We start from the raw sequence: 20,686 nt of genomic DNA, 5'->3' as shown, positions 1-20,686 counted from the left end.
AGCAGGGCCCAACGCGTTGAGCAGCAGGGCCTTGCGACGCTCGGGCTGGCCGGCCTCCTCCCCGACCGCGTCTGCGTAGGCTTGAAACACCAACTTCCAGTCCGCCCACGGAAGTGGCGGGTCTCCGGGCGAAAGAAGAAATAGGGGAGGTGGAATGGGAGACGCCATTTCAAGCAATAAGAATGGAGAGGTGCAAACGAGAAGAAAATGACGCCAGTACACTATTTGAAGATGAAGGCAGAGGCGGCGTAGCTGAATGAAGAAATGAAGCGACGCAGCACGCAGTAGCCACCTTGCAGGGAATAAAGAGCGTCTAGGGTTAGCCGGGTAGGTCCATTAGAAGCAAGAAAAAGAACACGGAGAACGAAAAGGGTTCTTACATCCCATTCTCGTCGCCATTGCTGTGTTGGGGGCTGGCTGGTCCCGACGAAGCAGAAGAAGAAGAAGACGGCTGACGGAGACGTACGCGGCCGGCGGGGACATCGACCAGCCCGAACATGCGGGTTGGCGCCAAGCGCCGAAAGAAAAGCACACAACCGCACTCCACGGCTACCTAACACACACTCGTTTTATTTTACAGTCGCCTTGAATTCCCGGATGCCAGAGCGGCGCCCCCTGGCATCCTCACATGTCAAATTGAAACCGAAACCCCAGAACACAACAGTTTTCCCTAGAAAGTTTGCATTGACGTTACGTAGCAAACGATGGTTAATTCGCAGCAGTGGCCACTTCTGCCAAAAGAGCGTTCTGCTGAAACACAAAGCAGGAACTCTAACCGGGGATATTTATCGGTTGTCTTTTGTGTACCTGTGCGTTTTTTTGTGCTTCAGGAGAGCGGTTTAAGTACTAAACTGTGACAGTTTGCAGTTGGTGGTCAGCCCATGTGTGTTCTTTTCGCGCACTCGTTGTGCTTGAGCAGCGCACTGCTAGTTCCGAGTTGCTTGCCGTGATTAGCGTGACATTCCGATTTGTCACTATCGCATTTATTGCTTCACCTTCGCGATGAAACAGACCTTTTCCAATGAAGCACTTCTGAAAATGTTTGAAAAATAAAATTGGCAGTCATGCCTGATATTTATGATATCGGAGCATAAAATTGACAAAATGAAGGCCAATTTACTTTCAAGTCAATTAATCCTTGAAGGCTCGGTGATTCAGAAACGAATGGTAATTTTTGTGGGTCAGTCAGCGACCACATGGTAAAAAGTGAGTTCCTCCGCAAGAACTTAGGCTAATAAAGTGGAATGCTGGGCCAGTTGGTACATACTTCTACATTAACTCAGACTAATACCCCTGTCACACGTGGCACCTTAGGTGCACTTTGTGCGAGTGTACTTACGCTCACGAAGAGTCATTTTGGCGGTTCGCTGCTACACGAGAAATCGAAGTGCACTTAGAAAATGATGGCAGTGGCGATTGCCAGATTTGTAGCACAAGGTATATTTGTTATTTTCGCACCTGCGTATCATCTTCAGACCACGTTGTCTTCGTGGAAGTAGCACCTGTGGTACATGTCATCTTAAATTACTAGAGAACACCTCACCTACACATGTGCAAGTGCATCTGGAAGTAAACAACGTGACGGACGCAGCCATTGCTGTGCATGTGCTTCCGCATCCCCCTAGCGGGTGTGGCTGGAAACAGCCCCACGGGGAAAGTAGCGAGCTTATCTTTGTATTTTATGACTTATTTTATGCACAGCAATATCCATCATAAAAAACACTGGTTTAAATATATTATGAGCGCTGCTTTAGGCAACAGCGTCTTTCTGTACAAGCCAATGGTATACCGAGGCTACCCACTTCATAGCAGCCGTCACAGTGAACTGAGCCTTAGGGAACGCACTTGCCAGCAAGGGTACTTTGCAGCGAGTAAAACTAAACTTGCTCGTGTTACAGTGCGCAAATGACACTCGCAGCAGCTAAATGTACTCGCTGAAAGCGCACTTAAGTTGCTACGTGTGACAGGGGTATAAGTAGCTCCTGTCTACCCGGCGCACACAACAAATACAAGTCATGTGTCGTCGAAAAAACTACAAAAGCGTTACAAATCTAAAAATAGCCGGACCATTACATTAGTCACAGAGGCGATCAGCTAGCGTGCTTCGGTCACCGAGACGGTGCCGCTCCGGACTTTTCATATCCTACTCACCAGGCGTTTCATAATTATGAGGCGACAGTACAGAGCCAGCATTGCTGAAATAGGCTATAAAATATGTTTCTCAGATATTTCCACAGACATAAAGGTGTGCGCTATGGCTAAAAAAACAATATTTGCGCTGCTTTCAATGCGGGTGTTGTGTGAGGAATGACACGTTTGGGCGAATTGCCGCGTGCGACATTGGAAGCTTTATTTTTTTGTCGAAAGCTACAGTGGAATATCGTTTACTGTATTGAAATGCCACTCCTGTTGTCGCATAAAGGACATTGGATGTTCGAACACAGGAGCAGCGCGCTCGCGAAGGATATCGGCAGACACAGCTTGGAAGGAATCGAGGCAAATGTCTCTTTTTCAGGCAAGGCGGCTGCTATTTTTGCCACAGCCACACAATACACGCTACACCTAGCTCAACTACGTGATGTCCTGTGGGCGTGCGATGAACAAAACCAAAAGCGAATATTCCGACGCAACACAACGCCTTTCCAATAAAGGTTGTTCGTTGTTCAGCACCATTACGATCAAAGAAGTCTTATAAAGCGCTTCAAAAGGCAATAACTTAGGACTCATTGTCACGTATACCTCACAGCAGTGGCCCGTACTATTGCAGGTGCCAATGCAGCTGGCGATGTTAAAGCGGGTAGCCCCGAGTGTGCGGCCTCAGAGGCGCTCCATCACAGCGCATCTCCCTGGCGCCAGCTTCTGATGGTGCTGTGGAAGAATATCTACATAAAGCGCATGCAGCGCCACTACACCACCACGCTGCTCGAGATTGTGCTGATGGTGGTGCTGCTGCTGGGCATCCAGGACGACGCCGTGGTTGTTGAACCCCTAGTGCGCAGAGGCGACACCTACTTTCGGCCCATCAGCACCTATACCTACTGGAACACGCAGCCCGACATGGCACAGATCACCCAGGTGGGAACGTATACGTTAGTCTCCAGTACACTTCTACGGTGTATCTCGATTTCATAGAATATATTCGAGCACGGTGGTTGAGCAGTTGTAAGAATGACGAGGTGCTACAGATTATTTTTACGTAAAACACATGGGCACCGCCATTTTGGTTTCTTAAATGAGGAGGAGGAGGATGAGGAGGATTGAAAGAGGAATGACAGGGAGGTTAGCCAGTTCTCACGAAACGAGTGTTTCCTCCTTTTTGTATATTGCGGTGTGAATCGATAAGGGCAGGAATTGCACCAACCCATTGCATATCATGGCGTAGATAGCAGCACCTTTCCCGATATAGTTCATTCCTAGTACAGTATTGTGGAGAGTACCTAAGCCCTCCGTACTGAACGTGCTATCGCGTCTTGAATGGACTCTCACGTATAACTGCTTCGGCCTTTACTCCCTCCAAGCACCTCCACCAGAGAAGCCGGCCGCACTGCAGAACGTTACAGCGTCCATAAAAGCACCCATCGCTGTTACTTCAATATGCTTTGATATAAAGAAGGGAAGCTCTGCCAACGCGTACACTGTATCGCAACATTTCTGAGCTAAAAAAACAACAACAAATCACCATGACTTGTTTCGACAGTATATACTCGAAAAATTAGTTGTCGAAGGCTGAAGTCACCACACAGTTCGCTTGACTGCGACAGGTAAGCACGTCGAGAGATCTGTGCTCTGTAGCACTCATATAGTAAACTCGAAACACGGCACGACACAACAGATGGAGGTTACAAAGAAAAGTCGAAAAGGAGAAATCAGGTGACCAGGTTTACATCAGAACCAATGAAGTAACGGCATCCACCATTGCGCAGTATTCGAAAGAGGACTAGTTAGTTCGAGCGACGACATGATATAGACTTTTTTTCTCTGCGTCTTACTTTTATTTACTAGTGTGATTATGGACCAAGAGCACGTATTCGAGCTTTGATAAGACAGCGCGTTACCAAACAAACAACGAGAAAATGAATGTACAGGACAGGCACTCACATGCCTTGGAGCATATAAACCCAGCTCCTGAGATGTCCTTCGCTTCATAACGCACTGTTTTATAAAACAAAATTAACAACCAACTCGTCCTAATTACCATATAGTGCCCATCCGAGTTAGATTAGACAGCAACTCGCATATGAAATGCTGGAAGAAACTAAGACTGTTAACTTTTTCTGATACGTTTAATAAACACGTAATCGCCGCAGTATGGTATAATTTTCTGCACAATTGGACGATAATGAACTTGGTGATGACACTAAAAGAAGTTTTACTATACTTGGAAAGATGCTTGCACTTTGTTAAACCCCGTTTTTAAAAGCCTTCAGGCAGAACATCATGGCCACGGCTGAAATTGCCCAAGCTTCCTAGTAATTGATACTGTCATGAACAAAAACCAACCCAACGACAGAGGGTATCGTAGTGTGGAAACGAGCAGAAACCGCCGTTTTTTGTGATGAGGACGGCGTTCGAACGTCTGTTCTTTTGAAAGCAGACCTTGCCTTTTTCCACAGCGCCATGATAATGTGCAATGTTCTCACCCATGATGAGACGATATCAACAAAATATGAGAGTGCATTACTTTCTCTGCCTCTTTTTTTCTCATTATGCTCCCTGACAACTCTGCAATACCTAAACATAAGACTCTGCGCCATATTGTGGAGATATAAATATGTTGGCTCCATCATTGCCTGTTGGCGAAGTTGCACGCAGACGTTATTTTAGCCCTTTGGTCAGCATTAGAACCACTTTACAGCCCACCACAGAAACTCCGCAGTCAAAATTACCACAACACCAGCATGACATTCATTGGCTACACGTCACCTTCGGGAACGACGTAAGCATTCTTGCTCCATGGCATTGCACCACACAACCCTGCTTACAACCATAACGTTGCTGTCCGTTAAGGTGCCTTTGGAGGTGATGTGAGTTGAATCTAATACATTAACTTAAAATCACTGATAATTAAATAATTGAGAATGACGCTATATTCAACGCGAAAGTAAGAACGAGCGTTTACGAAAATTTTTAGAGACAATCAAGCATCGTCCTGTCCTGGTTGACTTGACTGTGTGGTGCGGCCCGTACAGGCCCCGCACTTTGCTATGTATATAGAAAGGCACGTCATTAATTGTTGAGGCATAAATACCCAATATTGTTCACTTAAATCATAATTGCTTGCATGTTCCGTACTCATTTGCACTTTGCTCACGGGCCTTCAGGTGTACTTCGCGCCCGTAGAGAACAGGTACCTTGCGAGATTAACACATGATGCCATGGCGGATCTGCGGGTGGTCCACTTGACTGGCTTCACGACCGAAAAGGAGCTCGTGGCAGCCATGCGCCTCCAAAACGGCACGCCTGTGCACACGGTGGCGCTGCTGTATACGGACGTGGCTCCAGGGGACCGAGACAGCGTGCCAGTCAGCCTGCACGTCAACTTTTTCGGAGGTCGGCTACCATTCGACGTGCGCGTAAGTACACGAGATGCCACGACAGATTCAAGCACGCGCATAACACTAACGAAGTAATAGTAAGGAAGTGGGACGAAGCTTCGGACAGCAAGATCATAAAGAAACATCATTACTGCGATAGCTGTCTCAGATAACCTCCAACCGGTCTTCTGCCATCGTTGTGTATGCAATGTTCCGTAGAATGTACTGGTGTAACCAGCTCTAGTCACCCACTGCATGATTCACGATGTTAGTATCAAGTTAAAGCTGGGAAGAATACCAGTAGGGAGTCACTAGTGAAAACTGGGAGGTGTGTAATTGCCATGAAGCTCTAGTGGTTGCTAAGTATGAAGGGCGTCACGTTGCCTCGCCATTTCGCAGTCGATGGCGCCAAAGTGAAAGAACACCGACGTATTAAATATGCGTGAATGTCTATGACCACTGGGCGGATAAAATCATTCTGGAGTTTCTTACAGTGGCGTTCTCCAAAATATTTTGAGTGCTGTAAATGTGCTGCATGGTACAATCAGCTCGACCAAGGCGCAGAAAAAAAACGAAAACAAAGAGTGCGCACGTAGTGATTTATTTTTGATAATCACCAGAAAGCCTAAAGGCTAATTACACTGCGCCCTCAGAGCTTTCCACTTGTTGGGTCCCCTCGGGCTTCGATCGCCAAATCAGCACTGAGTGTATTTTGAAGGCGGTCTTTTTGTGTGATGCTGCCGCCCTACTTCCGTACTCCGATATGACGTTGTATACAATGTTGGCGATTATTGCTCACTGATTTGTAGTTACCTCGAGTAAAATAGGTCTTAATCAAGGTGTCTAGCAGGAACTGGCGTGTACCGCGTGAGGGTCATTTTATTATTAAATGGATTTAGAGGTACGCTTGAACTTCCGCAGGAACGGTAAGTTCAGATTGAAATTCAGCTAGCTACACCTAGAACTTCTGAATGGCAACGTCTTATGATCGAAAGAGGAAGCGGCAATTTTTGAGACCATTTGAATTGGTGCAGTAAAGTCAGTTTGCGTGCCCTAAAAAAGCAACTTCACAAGGTTCACATCCAGCACACTATATTTCGCGATAACGATGCAAACGTTGCAATGTGAAATCTGTTTGATGTCAAGTAACATCTGTTTTATGACTTTCACTCAGCAACTGCACATCTTTTGATGGCACAGATTGTGCGCCACAGTCGCTTAGAAACACCTGGCGCGGACCTGTCGTGGCGATAGTAAAATGAACTCACACCTTACATTATTCTGGTTTCCAAGTTATAAAATCATAATTAAAATAATCAGGGTGGCCTGGAACACAACGAGAGAATAGACAACAAAACGACAGAGACCGGTGATGAGTGTTGAAAACCAGAAAATGTACGGATTTGTTTCGCGATCTTTCGTTTGGTCGTATCAGAACAAACCGTTACAAAGCGATGTCGTCAAAGAGTTAAGCAGCAAGTAAAATGACGGAATTCGGCGCTGTATTATAATGTGGAATAATCTTTCATCGTGAACCGCAGCTAGTTCAGGTGACTTTTGCTGCTGCTGCCTAAAAAATTACTTTCTAGTGATAAATTGACTTCCTGCGCTCAGTTTTGGTTTTTACTCCCGGTCTCCTATTTCAATTTAGTTCCAGTTCGTACTTCACTTTTTGTCAGTTTCCTTTTCACTTCGCGCCACAGCTTACCTCTGTGACAAGACAAGCAACTCCTATATCAAAGCTTGAGCTCCGAGGAAACATCAGTCGTAAGTGATGGGGAATATGATCACCGTCATGTCCCACTACATTTGCTGGGCGGAGAGTGCGAGCAGGAGATGTAAATTCATATTCACCGGAGCACGTTGGATTTAAAGGGACTGACAAGATCCCAGAACCTCAACTGAGGTGACCTCACGGATGTGAAGATTTTACGCCGCATTGACTCAAATGAACCCTGTTTTTTTTTCTTTTTCATGAAAGGGTGCTTTGTATGTTTATCTATTCTTTGAAAGCCATGAAAAAGGACCTGTGGTGTTTCTTGCGGCAAATCATGAACGATCTCATGTCTCCGGACCACGTGGCCAAGGACTGCCGTACGTGGCAACAACTTTATATGCGAAGAGTTTCTTGGCGAACTTCGGACACTTTAAGCATCTATCTATCTATCTATCTATCTATCTATCTATCTATCTATCTATCTATCTATCTATCTATCTATCTATCTATCTATCTATCTATCTATCTATCTATCTATCTATCTATCTATCTATCTATCTACAACATTTAGTTCTCCTGGCCGTTTTGATATTGATATCAATACGAAACTTGGTATGGCATAACATGAAAATGACGATCATATTTGAGTAGTCAGAACATTAAAATCATGACATGTACGTCAATAATGTCATTAATAACATGTCATGATCCTGCAGTAGTGGTAGTTTCGTTCACCAGGCATATTGCAAAAACTGGTATGGTATGACATGACAGTCCGGTGAACACAAGAGACAGACCCTAACATGAAAATCATGACATGCGTGTCATGTAACAACGTGACTGCATGCCACGCTCATGATGCACTCGCGGCTGTTTCGCTGGCGTCACATGTACCACATATGGTATAACAGTACGTGAATGGATGACGAAGGTGTGTGACTGGTGCAAACATGATAATCATTAAATGCGTGTCATGTGAGAACTTGACAACATGTCACAGTGAAGGCGCCAGTACATGGCAACGTGGCGCGGTGCGCGTGCTTAATGGCATTCGTTTCTTCGCGTCACGCCGACGGTGCCTCGCCAGGCACCGGTCCTGCCATATACTCGCAGGCGTGCTCCGCTCGGCGTTGCTTTGACGCGTGCGCGTTTCAGCGCATCCGGCGTCACTCCGTCATGAAAAGAGGGAGACGTACTGTTGTCTGGGTTAAGGTCCCTAGATGAAACCAGTTTCCAAGGTAGCGACACCTTCCCCTTTCCTTTTCGCCTATGTTCCTGAAGTGCCCCCTAGAAGGTTTAAAACTTTCATCCAAAAGCGAATGTTTGGGTTATGTTGCTACGGTGAATAGATGTAAATGAAACAAAATGGAACGAAATAGATAGATAGATAGATAGATAACTTTATTGTACACCGAGGGAGGAGAGTCGGGTTTTACCCCGACGCCCCTGCGGGCCGCTCCCACGTTGGAACAGGCAGGGAGTACCTGCCTGCGGCATCGTGGGCCCCTTGGATTGCCCGAAGCTGACGGTGACGATCCGTACTTTTGATGGCGGAATAAAACCCTTGTCTTGGGATGATTTGCGCCTTGAGTTCCTTGGGTATGTGGGGGCAGTCCCACATCATGTGCTCAAATGTACACACACACCCACAGTCCGGGCAGTCAGGAGATATATCCATATAAATAGATACATTAGCTGGGCAGGGGTAAACCCCTGTCTGTAGTAGTCTGAGCGTGACTTCTTGTCCTCTGGTAAGATGCGAATGGGGTGGAGGAAAGACCCTACGACTCAAACGATAATGTGAAGTGACTTCGTTAAATGTCGCTAGAACGTCCCGCGACCCTCGATCAGCCGCACCCCCATCCAGAGGATCGGCCCCGGGCGGGGCGGAGCGGTCCAACGTGCCAGGGCCGTGAAGCCCCGCGCGGAAGGCAAGTCCTCGCGCCCGGGCGTGGGCCAATTCGTTGGAGTTGGTGATGCCGCTGATCGTGGAGCCCATATGGGCCGGGAACCAAATGATCTCGTGTGGAGTGATGGTCCTACCTCTGAGAATTCTAGCAACAGGTGGGGAGACCCTGCCAGAGGCAAAGGCTCTAACCGCCGAACGGGAATCAGAGTAGATCTGAACACGGGATGAATCCAAAAGCCCTAGTGCGATGGATACCTGTTCAGCTATTGCTGGGGAGGTTGCCTTGACAGAGCATGCCGACATTACTGTACCTCGCTCAGAGACCGCAACGGCCACATAACGATTCCTATCCGCACGCGCAGCGGTTTCTCCATCGGCTACGAAGATCTTCACGGTTAACTGTCGCCACTGATTCAATACAAGTGGCTGCTATTGCACATATTTGAGTTTCAGTCAATCACTTACATGGTGCAGCTGGTTGCACGCTGGGAACAGCCATTCTTGTAAGCCTTGTGTGCCCAGGGTCCATGAAACTTTGAGCAGTAAAATGGTCGCTACAAACCCTGTACGTTGCGTACAATAGGCTGGCCGGCTTACTCAGGAGATCATCGCGTCCAGCATATTGCATCCATGCTTTCATCCTGCATTGGCAATGAACTATCAGCTGAAAGGGGAAGTGCTTGAATAGTGATTTTTTATTGTTACCCTCACTTAGCAAGTACGAACAGTAAGCCTTCAGACATGCAAACCATACAAAAGCTTTAACACACCTGCCGTCCCGTGGTACGCGGAAGAAACTCGTCCAAGGCTTCTTGTGGGTTCTGCCATTGTTGAAGCACCACGATACACAGCAGTAGCTGCCGTAGCTTGGACCGCCGGACGGCATGGCGTCAGCGTGGTCTGAAAATGTTAGTAAGTGGATGCCTCGCTGTCAAATTACGAAAAAGATATGTGCACGTCATAAGTGTACCAGCAAACCCCTTTGAATGATTACCTAATCGACGCACAATACAAAACCAGTGATACATCTCTGACCCATAAAACTCTGACTTACAAAGATATACGTCAAGACCACGAACAAAGATCAGAAGTTTCCAGGCCGCTATCCCTTGTAATGCAATGGTATCGCGGCCTGGAAACTTTAGAACACCTTCGTGCGTACGCAGTATCAGCAGTAAATTGGGAAGAAAAATCGTAGTTGAAATTTGTGCGGTAAAATCATATTGGAAACGTAAAAAAATTTGTGGGCAGCTTGCACTAGTGGCACAAGGCTAGCGAAGAAACGAAGATGATGGCCACTTGGCTAGTCCAGATTTGCCTCCGGCACACCAAGAATTATTCGTGTTCCGAGCCTTCGGGAAACGCGTCGTGAAGCATGCGAGGCCCAGCGAACTATTCTCAATATTTTGCACCGAGCCACCGAGCCTATGACCTAGCTGCCCAGCTAAGCTCAGCGCACAGACGCTCGCGTCCGTGGCAGACGCAGCACGCGTCGCCTCGGCTTGACGCCGTGCCGCCTTTGCTATACTGCATACGTTGCACAATGTTCCCGTCTAACCGCCGCATAGAGCCACAAACTTTCTTTTTAGCGAACCTCCCAGTCCTTACAAGCTTCAGAAAAAGGTTACAACTGCGTGAATGAGACGCCACGTAAGAAACAAACTCGCACACACGAAGCGCAACGTGTGTGTGTGCATCTTTCTATGTTTGTTGCATGGTGTCTTTTTCGCGCAGGCGTAACCGTTTTCTGAAAAAATGACCCAACAAGACCAACAACATGTCATTCAACAAGCTTCGCTTGAAAACGTGCCTCACCTGTTATCTCACGCTTGAAAACGCCGACGCAGCCGACGTTGACGAAAGCGACGAATGCTTCTCGCCGTCAGTCATGCATGGGCTTGTCGCTGGGTAGGTGGTGTTTATGACAGTACGGCTGAAGAAAAATAATCGCGTAAGGTGTGTTGAATAAATCGTTTTTATGTATAAAGAACATACCAAATTTGGGCGTGTAATTATTAATTTGTGAAAACAATTCTGTTGCATTGATTATAACTGTGTTTTTTTGCGCTTGCGCCCTCTGAAGTTTGGTGGGAGCACTAGTTCGTTACGTAGTCGTGACGCACATCCTGAGGCCAGGTTTTGCGGAGTGTCTGCTCTTGTCTTCTTCTTTCTCTATGCTTTGGTCATGGCGAGAATCCGGCGGGAGCCATATGCGCATGCGTACTCGTTTTGAACCTTTTGCATAATAATAAATAACACCACCAGCCATTTGCAAGATCACGGGCAAGTAATGCACCAATTACAGACGCGGATGGCAGAGAAAAAGAGGAGTAATCGAGAGAGTTAGGAAGACGGCTCGAGAACAATGAGTGACGCTACCTTGTTTCATCTAGGGACCTTAGTCTGGGTAGCGCATCGGCGCCAAATGCAGCACGTCGCGTTTCGCGCCCGTTGCCGTCACACCGCGCCAATAGACGCTGGTCGCACCTGGCGTCTGACTATATAGAATGCTCGCGTTTCGCTAACGTAGCGTCGCTATGCCCAGCGTGCGTGCGCGGCAACACTTATATTGGGCTCTTCATGATGCGCTCGCGGCCGTTTTCCTAGCTCCAGATATACCAAATTTGGTGTTACGTGACGTCAATGGATGACGATATATATGACTGGTGCAAAAAAAATAATACTTACACGCGTGTGATGTAAGAACATGACAACATGCCACGCTCATTGCGTGCACGCGGCCGTTTCGCTAGCTCCACATATACTAACTTTGGTATCACGTGGCGTGATTAGATGACGAATGTATACGACACATCCAAACATGATAATCACGACACGGAAGTCATGTACGCATCATTACCTCCACCTCGTAACGTTGTGCTGATTTTAAAGTGACATATTAACATTTCCTATTCGTGCTGCGCATATCGTCGATTTCCACCGTACGTGGGATCTGCCAATTTTTGTCAATAGTATTCATTCAAATATTGTTTGTTTTGTTATACCAAAACATGTTACTCCACAAAAATGTCAATATAAACATGCGTTACCATTATGCATTAAAGTAGCACTTCCTTCGTGTGACGTAATGACCCTATAATCGTCAGCGCGTCTTGAGCTACATTTCAGCATGCTCATGCAACCATGCACGCAATTTCCAGGTCGCTAAGATTTCGGAGTGGCCCAACTGCAGTGGTCTAGTGGCTAAGGTACTCGGCTGCTGACCAGCAGGTCGTGGGATTGAATACCGGCTGCGGCGGCTGTATTTCCGATGGAGGCGGAAATGTTGTAGGCCCGTGTGCTCAGATGTGGGTGCACGTCGAAGAACCCTAGGTGGTCGAAATATTCTTAGCTCACCACTACGGCGTCTCTCATTATCATATGATGCTTTTGGCACGTTAAACCCCACATATCAAGCAAGATTTTGGAGTGACGTAGTTTGGCCACCTACACTTCGTCTCAGAAACGACGTGCACTGCTACTCGGCATGACCAGATGTTTTCGATGGTTTAGCTTGGTTCGTGTACTGAGACAGCAGCAACCCCGGGACATGCCAGACATGACACAGGTGCACGAAGCATGTAGCTATACAGAGGTGTATGATGTCATGTCGTCTCAACGTAATAGCTTGTTGTTTTTGAAAACAGTCGGAAATTCGAAATCATGATGGTCAAGCCTAGTTACAGGAACTCCAGCGAAAGCAGAACGACGACAGCTTTCACAAATTGCGAGAAGGGCTGGTGGCGTCTCTATAAATTCTCAACGTTGCTGGAGCAAAGGTACAGCTGCGTTTAGAGCCTCTCAAGCAACTACGTTCTTTTGATGATACCTGCCGCAGCTATAAACACTGCTAAGAGTGATATTTATATCACACCGTAAAAAATACATCAAGAAACATTTAGTCTTGGTCCCCTTAAGATAAAGTCATGAGAGACTTGCGCTGTATGCATATTTTTATCGGAGAGCGTTAGACCTTCTGCAAATATTGTTACATTTTTTGTTCTGCGTACCTGTCTACAAGCGGGTTTTAAACGGTTTCTGCACTTTGTCCGCAGGTCAACTATCCGCAACGCCTTGTGTCGCAACCCGAGGGGCCCTCGAAAGAGGAGCGCTTCCCCGAGGTGAACACGCTGCTGCCCATCATGGGCGCCCTGCAGCAGCGGCACCTCGAGTACCAGTCAATTAGGCACAATCGCACCACGAGCCGGATGCGGCCCGTGCACCTACAGCGATTCCCGTACCCGACCTACATAGAGCACAAGGACACCAAGAACTACGCGCTCGTACTGACGCGGTTCTGCGTCGGAATGCTGGTTCCGTTCGCCGTCTTCGTTGCTAGACTCAGCGAGGAGAAAACGTCCGGTGCGAACAAAGCTTCTTTTTTTCTTTTCATGCGGACTTTTTGACTCGCGAACTAGCTTCTATATTTTCTTGTGCTACATTCTGCCATTTTCGAAGGGCTTTTATAGGGGCCTGAAGAACGGGTATTGGGATAACGAGAGCCTCCGAGTTGAAGGAATGTTTTTACTCGAGGTAGTGCGCGCGTTTAGAAGAAAGTGGCTAACAATTCAGAGTACCTGGTACTCTACTATGGAATAGCCCAAAGCCGTCACGGCGGCCAAGAATTGTGCTTAGGAAAAGTGGGTAGCGATTTAGAGCACAAGGTATACTCTACTATGAGAGAGTTCAAAGCCGTCGCGTGGTTCTTAATGTCTGAGTAAGTGATGGGAGATACTTGAGTGTTTAAAAAGAGTGGTTAATGATTTAGAGTACTTGGTACACTAATATGGGAGAGCATGAAGCCGTCCCGCAGCGGAAATTGTGTTTATAAGAAGGTGTTAACGATTTTGAATATGGCCTAAACCGCACCATATTGCTTTGTAGGAAGCAGATTCCGGCATCACGCGCGAAGGGCACGACACCATCGAGTGTATAGAAGAGGTGCCCCTATGTGCGCCGCTTTTCATTTCCTATGATACCCTCTATCGTGGGTTTGTAGACGATTTGCCGTTTCTTAAGTGATGATCCGATATTTTATCAAGGTCGCTTGTTACATTACATCGCCATATTTGATTCCTAATTAAGAACACATGACTATTATTATTGCCTGCAGAATTAGAGAGTATGGCCTCTAACATGGTGTAAGATACAATTTCTTTGTATCTTGCAACGTGGCTTCTAAGCACGTAGATGGCGGCACGATTGGCCGATGGTGCCGACGGGCCGATGGTGCATTCCGGGCACAAGAACAGGCCAGGGAGTCCGAGTGCTGGCAGAAACTGCGTGTACCCATGATTCGGCAATTTTTCAAGCCGCTCTAAATCGCGAACGGGAATGCAAGCGCTGGTGGCCGGCGGATGCTGCAGAACCACACAACCGAGTTACCTTGCCATGTCAAACGCTTGCACCAACGCGAAGTAGCGGCGCCAATGTGGTGATTGCGGGCACGCGTTCGCTGGTAGTTTCTGCAGCTGTCGTCTGTGACCACTGCAGTCACAGGCGAAGTCTGTGACCGCCTGTGGTTCGAAAGCAACCACTGTGATTGACGCTTTGTAGAACGGACTTAACCGCTCATTACAGTTCTGAATGACCGGGATCATGCAAGGTATACGTGCTGCACGTGAAATGAGCATTGTGGTAAACGCAAGGCAGACGGGTGTGCAACCTCGAACGATCATGCAACGAATAATTGTGATAGCCCCGCCATGGTGGTCTAGTGGCCAAGGTACTCGGCTCCTGACCCTCAGGTCGCGAGATCGAATCCCTGTTGCAGCGGCTGCATTTTCGATGGAGGTGAAACGCTGTAGGCCCATGTGCTCAGATTTGGCTGCACGTTAAAGAACCCCGAGTAGTGGAAATTTTCGGAGCCCACCAATACGGCTTCTCTAATAAGCATATGGCGGTTTTGGGACGTCAAACTGTACATGACAGTCTATCAATAATTGTGAAAGGCTTCAGGGCTACGTCGGTTTGATCCCACTGCTAAACACCATGGCCACATGTTTTAGCTTTGCTGGTTCACGACTTGTAAGGAGGGCTTGGGCTATGCTTTTTCATTGCATGGTAATAATAGGAAGTTTAAATTGGAGATCGCTACTAGGTAATCGATAATGCTATAATTTACTTGCGCTAGTGCAGCTTTCGCATATGGCTGTATTGTGTGTAATGGGTAGAATACCTTAAACTACAAGCAATTGTGCAGGTGAAATGTCTTTGAACTGGCTATGCACCCGATACGTAGTCTTAAGGGAAAACGTCCAGTAGCCTGTGGACCTTTCTAATGGCTCGCCGACTTTACAGCACGAAGTCGTTATAATAATCACATGTTCTGACACCCGATGGAAAGTTATACGCTTGAACCATGCAACATTAATGCGACATTGCATGTTGAATTATGAATCCTGTGTACAGAAAGCATTTATACATCTTGTAAAATACTTTCACAGAATTTCCAACTAGCAGGAGGTACCTGCAGTTTTTTTAAAGCAGATACGTGGCTGTGCGGTAGAACATTTACCTGTCCCACAAACGACCCAGGTGGGTTCAATCCTCACAAAGGGCCGGCAAATTTATATTTTTTGTTTTATTTGACTTTTCTCAATATATTTGATGACGGGCAAGGTATTTTTTCCCACAACCGACCCCGGCGCTAGAATTTCTGCGATATGATTTCTTTAACGCTACCGTTTAATATACGGAATTGAGATCCCTCCCTTCATGTCAAGCGACATTGTCCATCAAGAACAATTCTATTGCCAGTACTTGGTGTTCATCGCGTAAATTGTACGCAACCTATATGGCATACCAAATAATCACATACTCATCAATAAATTTAAAGGTGCTATAATTGGCACATCTGAAATAATGACATAGATATAATGCGAGTTTGAATAATGAGTTCCTGGTATAAGTTTAGATGCACTGAGCTCAATGCTACCAGGTAATCTGCATGAGCGCGTGATACGTGAAAACGTGGTCACTGGGGCTGAGCGTCTTCGCGCGTGTGGCAGCAGCTTGAACCACATCCCCACAGGAGCCCACTTTCCTTCCATTAAATGAAAAGAGCAGTTCAATCGAAGGCAGCATAAGGTGGAATTTTTGTATAATCAAGAGCTTACTATGCACGTTGTTCGAATAACACGTTGTGAAAGCCGTCACTACTAAGTGCTATGCCATAACTTTCAGGCTCCGAAATATGACTGCAGTATGACATCGGTAGTTTTTGGCTGGTAATTTGAGCATATTTTTAAAAGTAAATGATTATCAAGTTTCAACGAAAAGTGGCTATCACTTACATTGGCTACAGTAGAATTGCTCTAAAGCAGTTTAATTTGTTGCTAAATGCATGGAGTAATTAGTTTGCATGCAGAAAATTAGTTTGCTTTATATATTTTGTCATTGTATCTGAACCATCTAAATTCCCTTTCTGGCAACATATCCAGCTATGTACCATCACTACATTTTTTAGCGGGGCATTGTGCGTTAGCGACTAGTTAGGAACATTACTTCAAGGAAATAAATTGAAGAGTGTCAGTGCATATGGGAAATGCTTAGAAGGAATTGCTGCGGTAGGTTTTCTGAGTAACACGACTTAACACTTCAATATAAAACGTTGCTAATTCATGCTTCGTTAGCGTTGGCACTCAGCCTGCCTTTTTTTAGAATTTTTCGCTTGTAGTACTATTTTTTTCTCGAAATACCGCGTTTCCAAGTAAACTTAGAACGTACGTGCATTGTCCCTCCTTTTATAGAAAAAATTACAGCTAGCACAAGTGGCGCAAGTTTGAAGGAAATAGCTGCGCTGGTGGCCAACTGACCTTCAAGGTTTTTGCTTGTAATGCTGAAGGTATGGTCACAGTAGTACTAAGTAGGGTCCCACATGGTAATTCACTCATTTGGATTGATTCGCCACACTACGTAATTCTTGCGTGATATTGGCGGGGACCATTGCTGTTACGTGGTTTCTGTCGGGAACGTGGTACTTGACATGTAATATGATGTTGCGCGAACACAGCGACGTGACTGATTATTACGGGCGTTATGTGATTTGAGCCAAACTACAGTTTTTCCTCGATATGACATAATTTTTTGTCAAGTGACAGGCTTTTACCCGACACCGACACCATGTCGTTTTAGTCGCGTGTGTATGTCTTGTGATGTTACACAATAGTGGTTACATGATTAGTTATACGCAGTTTTTTTGTGACAACAAGTCATGAGACTGAGGGTTACGTGATATTTAGTTACGTTACTATTGACACGTAACCAAGTGACATCAGTACCCGTGTCCTTGATGTCACTTGGTTACGTGATGGTACATGATTTTAGTCACGTTATGACACGTGATTTTTAGCCATGCGACTAAGGTTTATCTGACATCATATTTATTTCTGTCATGTTACTAGTTTTCGCATGATATTTCTCGCTTTTAGTGAAATGACCAGATGCTTCGTGATATTGCGTGTATATATATTAGGGACGTGAGAAGTTGCTACGTGAAGATGCGTGATTTTTGTCTCGTGACTCGATTTTACTTGATTTTAGTCACGTCAATAGCTACGTAATGTTATGTGATTTTTAACATTTGACTATTGTTACCTAACACATTTCCGATGAAGGCGGAAATGTTGTAGGCCAGTGTGCTCAGATTTGGGCACACGTTAAAGAACCCCAGGTGGTCAAAATTTCCGGAGCGCTCCACTACGGCGTCTCTCATAATCAGATGGTGGTTTTGGGACGTTAAACCCCACAAATCAATCAAATCAATCTATTGTTACATAACATTGTGTTATGTAACAATAGTTACGAGATTGGTTACGAGATTAGCAGGTACGGGAAGTTGCGGGATTTTTGTCTCCTCACTAAGTAGTTAAGTGGCGTTGCACGTTAAATATTTGTCCACCCTAGTTTCCGAATTCTCCATATTAGCGAATCGGAGCACGTGAAAGACGGAAGTGGAGTACGAAGCGAGCGCATGTCACTGATGGTTTCACGATATATGCTCTTCCCCCTACATGGCCCTGAGCCGTGCTCCCAGTTTGGGCTGCAGAAGTCACGTCTTTTCCTTTCCTCAACCTCTCTTTCTTCTCACTACGCGGTACTATAACAGGCTTAAGCAGATGAACTGTTGAAACTCACATGCCTAAGACTACTGGAACTCAAAAGCCATCCCCTTTTTATAATTACTCTTCGTCTTCTGTATGTACTGTACAGACCCTCTCTCCATACGTTTTCTGCAACTTAGATGGCTTTGCATGGTCTCGGTGATCGGCCTGTTTTTGGCACCTAATGCCGATGTCGCGTGATGATCTCTTTATATGAGGCCATGGTGACGACGTTGTGGTGTTACAGGAACTCTTTGACGTTACACCTTTCTGCTTAAATGACGGCATATCATGTCACAATGAAACTTTGCAACCATCGGTACCCCATCGGCCCACGTATGGGCACATGAGTACCACGTTAGTTTTGACAGTTTACTATCACTTGGTTGGTCTTTTTCGCATCATTCGTGCTGACATCACCGTCTCGCGATGATACGGAAGGATGAACCGAATTTCCCGATTTCATGACTAGATGAAGCATTTAAGGCTTCTTCCTTAAAACATGCTTGGTAACAAAAATCAAGGGCCGACCAATCGTTCAAAACGCATAAAGGCAAAGACGTTTCGTTGACAATATGGGGACGTTGATATAAGTTCTTGATTGATATGAGGGGTTTAACGTCCCAAACAAGCATGATAGTGAGAGACGCCGTAGTGGAGGGCTCTGGAAATTTCGACTACTTGGGGTTCTTTAATGTCCAGGCATATGTGAACACATGGGCCAACAGCATTCTGGTCTCCATAGAAAATGCAGCCACTGCAATCGGGATTCGATCCCGCGACCTCCAGGTCAGCAGCCTAGTACCTTAGCCCCTGGACTACCTTGGCGGGGCACCATCTAGGTTCTCGTAGCTGCACCAAAACGGCTCTGTGTTTTCGTGTGTGTTGGTGTACAATTAGTCAGCGCTTGATTGATTTCGCCACGAGCTTCCGAACTCACGGGTTAACCTATATTCCTATATTTTAATGAGTGGTTGCCTTTCGCTCAGGTATGAAAGAGATGTTGCGCGTGGTGGGCCTCAACGATTGCGTCTACTGGGTGAGCCACTACATCAGTGGCTTCTTCATGCACCTGATCATCGTGACCCTGATGATGCTCATTCTGTGCGTCAAAAGGAACGAAGATGGACGCGCGTTCATCCAGTTCAGCGATCCGTTCCTTTTGTTCTGCATTCTTATGTGCTTCTGCAGCTCGTGTCTCATGCACGCCACGTTGCTCTCCATGATTTTCGCCAGTCGTGAGTATTTTTAAATGCGAAGCATTTCTTAGCGAACTTCGGCGACTCAGCGTATCTATCTATCTATCTATCTATCTATCTATCTATCTATCTATCTATCTATCTATCTATCTATCTATCTATCTATCTATCTATCTATCTATCTATCTATCTATCTATCTATCTATCTATCTATCTATCTATCTATCTAGCTATCTAGCCGCCTAGGACTTGTAGCTCTCCTGGCCGTATCGGTAATGTTATTGATACCAAAATCGGTATGGCGTAACATGACAGTATGATGAGCATAAGTGACTAGTCATAACATGAAAATCAAGACATGTACGTCATGAATGTCATGATTTACAGTCATGGTCTTGCTGCTCTTGCGGTCGTTTCGTTCACATGACATGTTGTAAAACTGGTATGGTATGACATGACGGCATGGCGAACACAAGCGACAGACTGTAACATGAAACTCATGACGTGGGTGTCATGTAACAACATGACGACATGCCGCGCTCGTGATGCGCTCGCGGCTGTTCCGCTAGCTTCGCATATGCCAAATTTAGTATTACGGGACGTGAATGGATGACGGAGGTATGTGACTGATGCAAACATGATAATCATGAGATCCGTGTCATGTAAAAACATGACTACATTCCACGTTCATGATGCGCTCGCGGTCGTTTCGCTTGACTCACATATACCAGATTTGGTGTTACGGTACGTGAAAGAATGACGAAGGTATGCGACTGGTGCAAATATGATAATCATGGCATGCGTGTCATTTAACCACATGACTACATGACACACTCATGATGCGCTCGCCGCCATTTCGCTAGCTCCACATATACCTAATTTGGTTTCACGTCATGTGAATAGATGATGAAGGTAAATGACACGTCCAAACATGATAATCATGACATGGTTCTCATGTACGGCACCATTTACCTCCGCCTCTAAACGTTGTGCTGATTTTAATGTGACCTAGCAACCTTTTTCTTTCGTGCTTCGCATGTCATTGATTCCCACTGTATGATGATTCTGCCAGTTTTTTTTACATGCGCTCTCTACGTCAAAAAATATTTGCGTATTTAACGTTATGGGAACGTCTTTTACCAGGACAGGAGTTCAATGACTTTTGTGTAGTTCTTGTTTTTTGCATTCATGGTAGCACAGCCGACATATGATCTATACTGGAC

The 20,686-nt window shown here is 46.0% G+C and overlaps 1 protein-coding gene across 1 annotated transcript in view; it reads left to right on the top strand.

Moving 5' to 3' along the window:
• Positions 1-20,686, top strand: part of LOC119184934 (phospholipid-transporting ATPase ABCA3-like) — a 113,239-nt gene that overhangs the window by 29,358 nt on the left and 63,195 nt on the right. The window contains exons 3-6 of the mRNA XM_075867654.1: positions 2,768-3,075; positions 5,322-5,573; positions 13,216-13,522; positions 19,254-19,502. Of these exons, the coding sequence (XP_075723769.1) occupies positions 2,768-3,075; positions 5,322-5,573; positions 13,216-13,522; positions 19,254-19,502 (1,116 nt within the window). The remainder of the gene's footprint in view (positions 1-2,767; positions 3,076-5,321; positions 5,574-13,215; positions 13,523-19,253; positions 19,503-20,686) is intronic.

Source organism: Rhipicephalus microplus, chromosome 1 (assembly GCF_043290135.1).
Source record: "Rhipicephalus microplus isolate Deutch F79 chromosome 1, USDA_Rmic, whole genome shotgun sequence".
Taxonomy (NCBI): Eukaryota; Metazoa; Arthropoda; class Arachnida; order Ixodida; family Ixodidae; genus Rhipicephalus; species Rhipicephalus microplus.
Note: the sequence above shows the minus strand (reverse complement) of the source record. Positions and strands in the feature narration are given on the sequence as shown.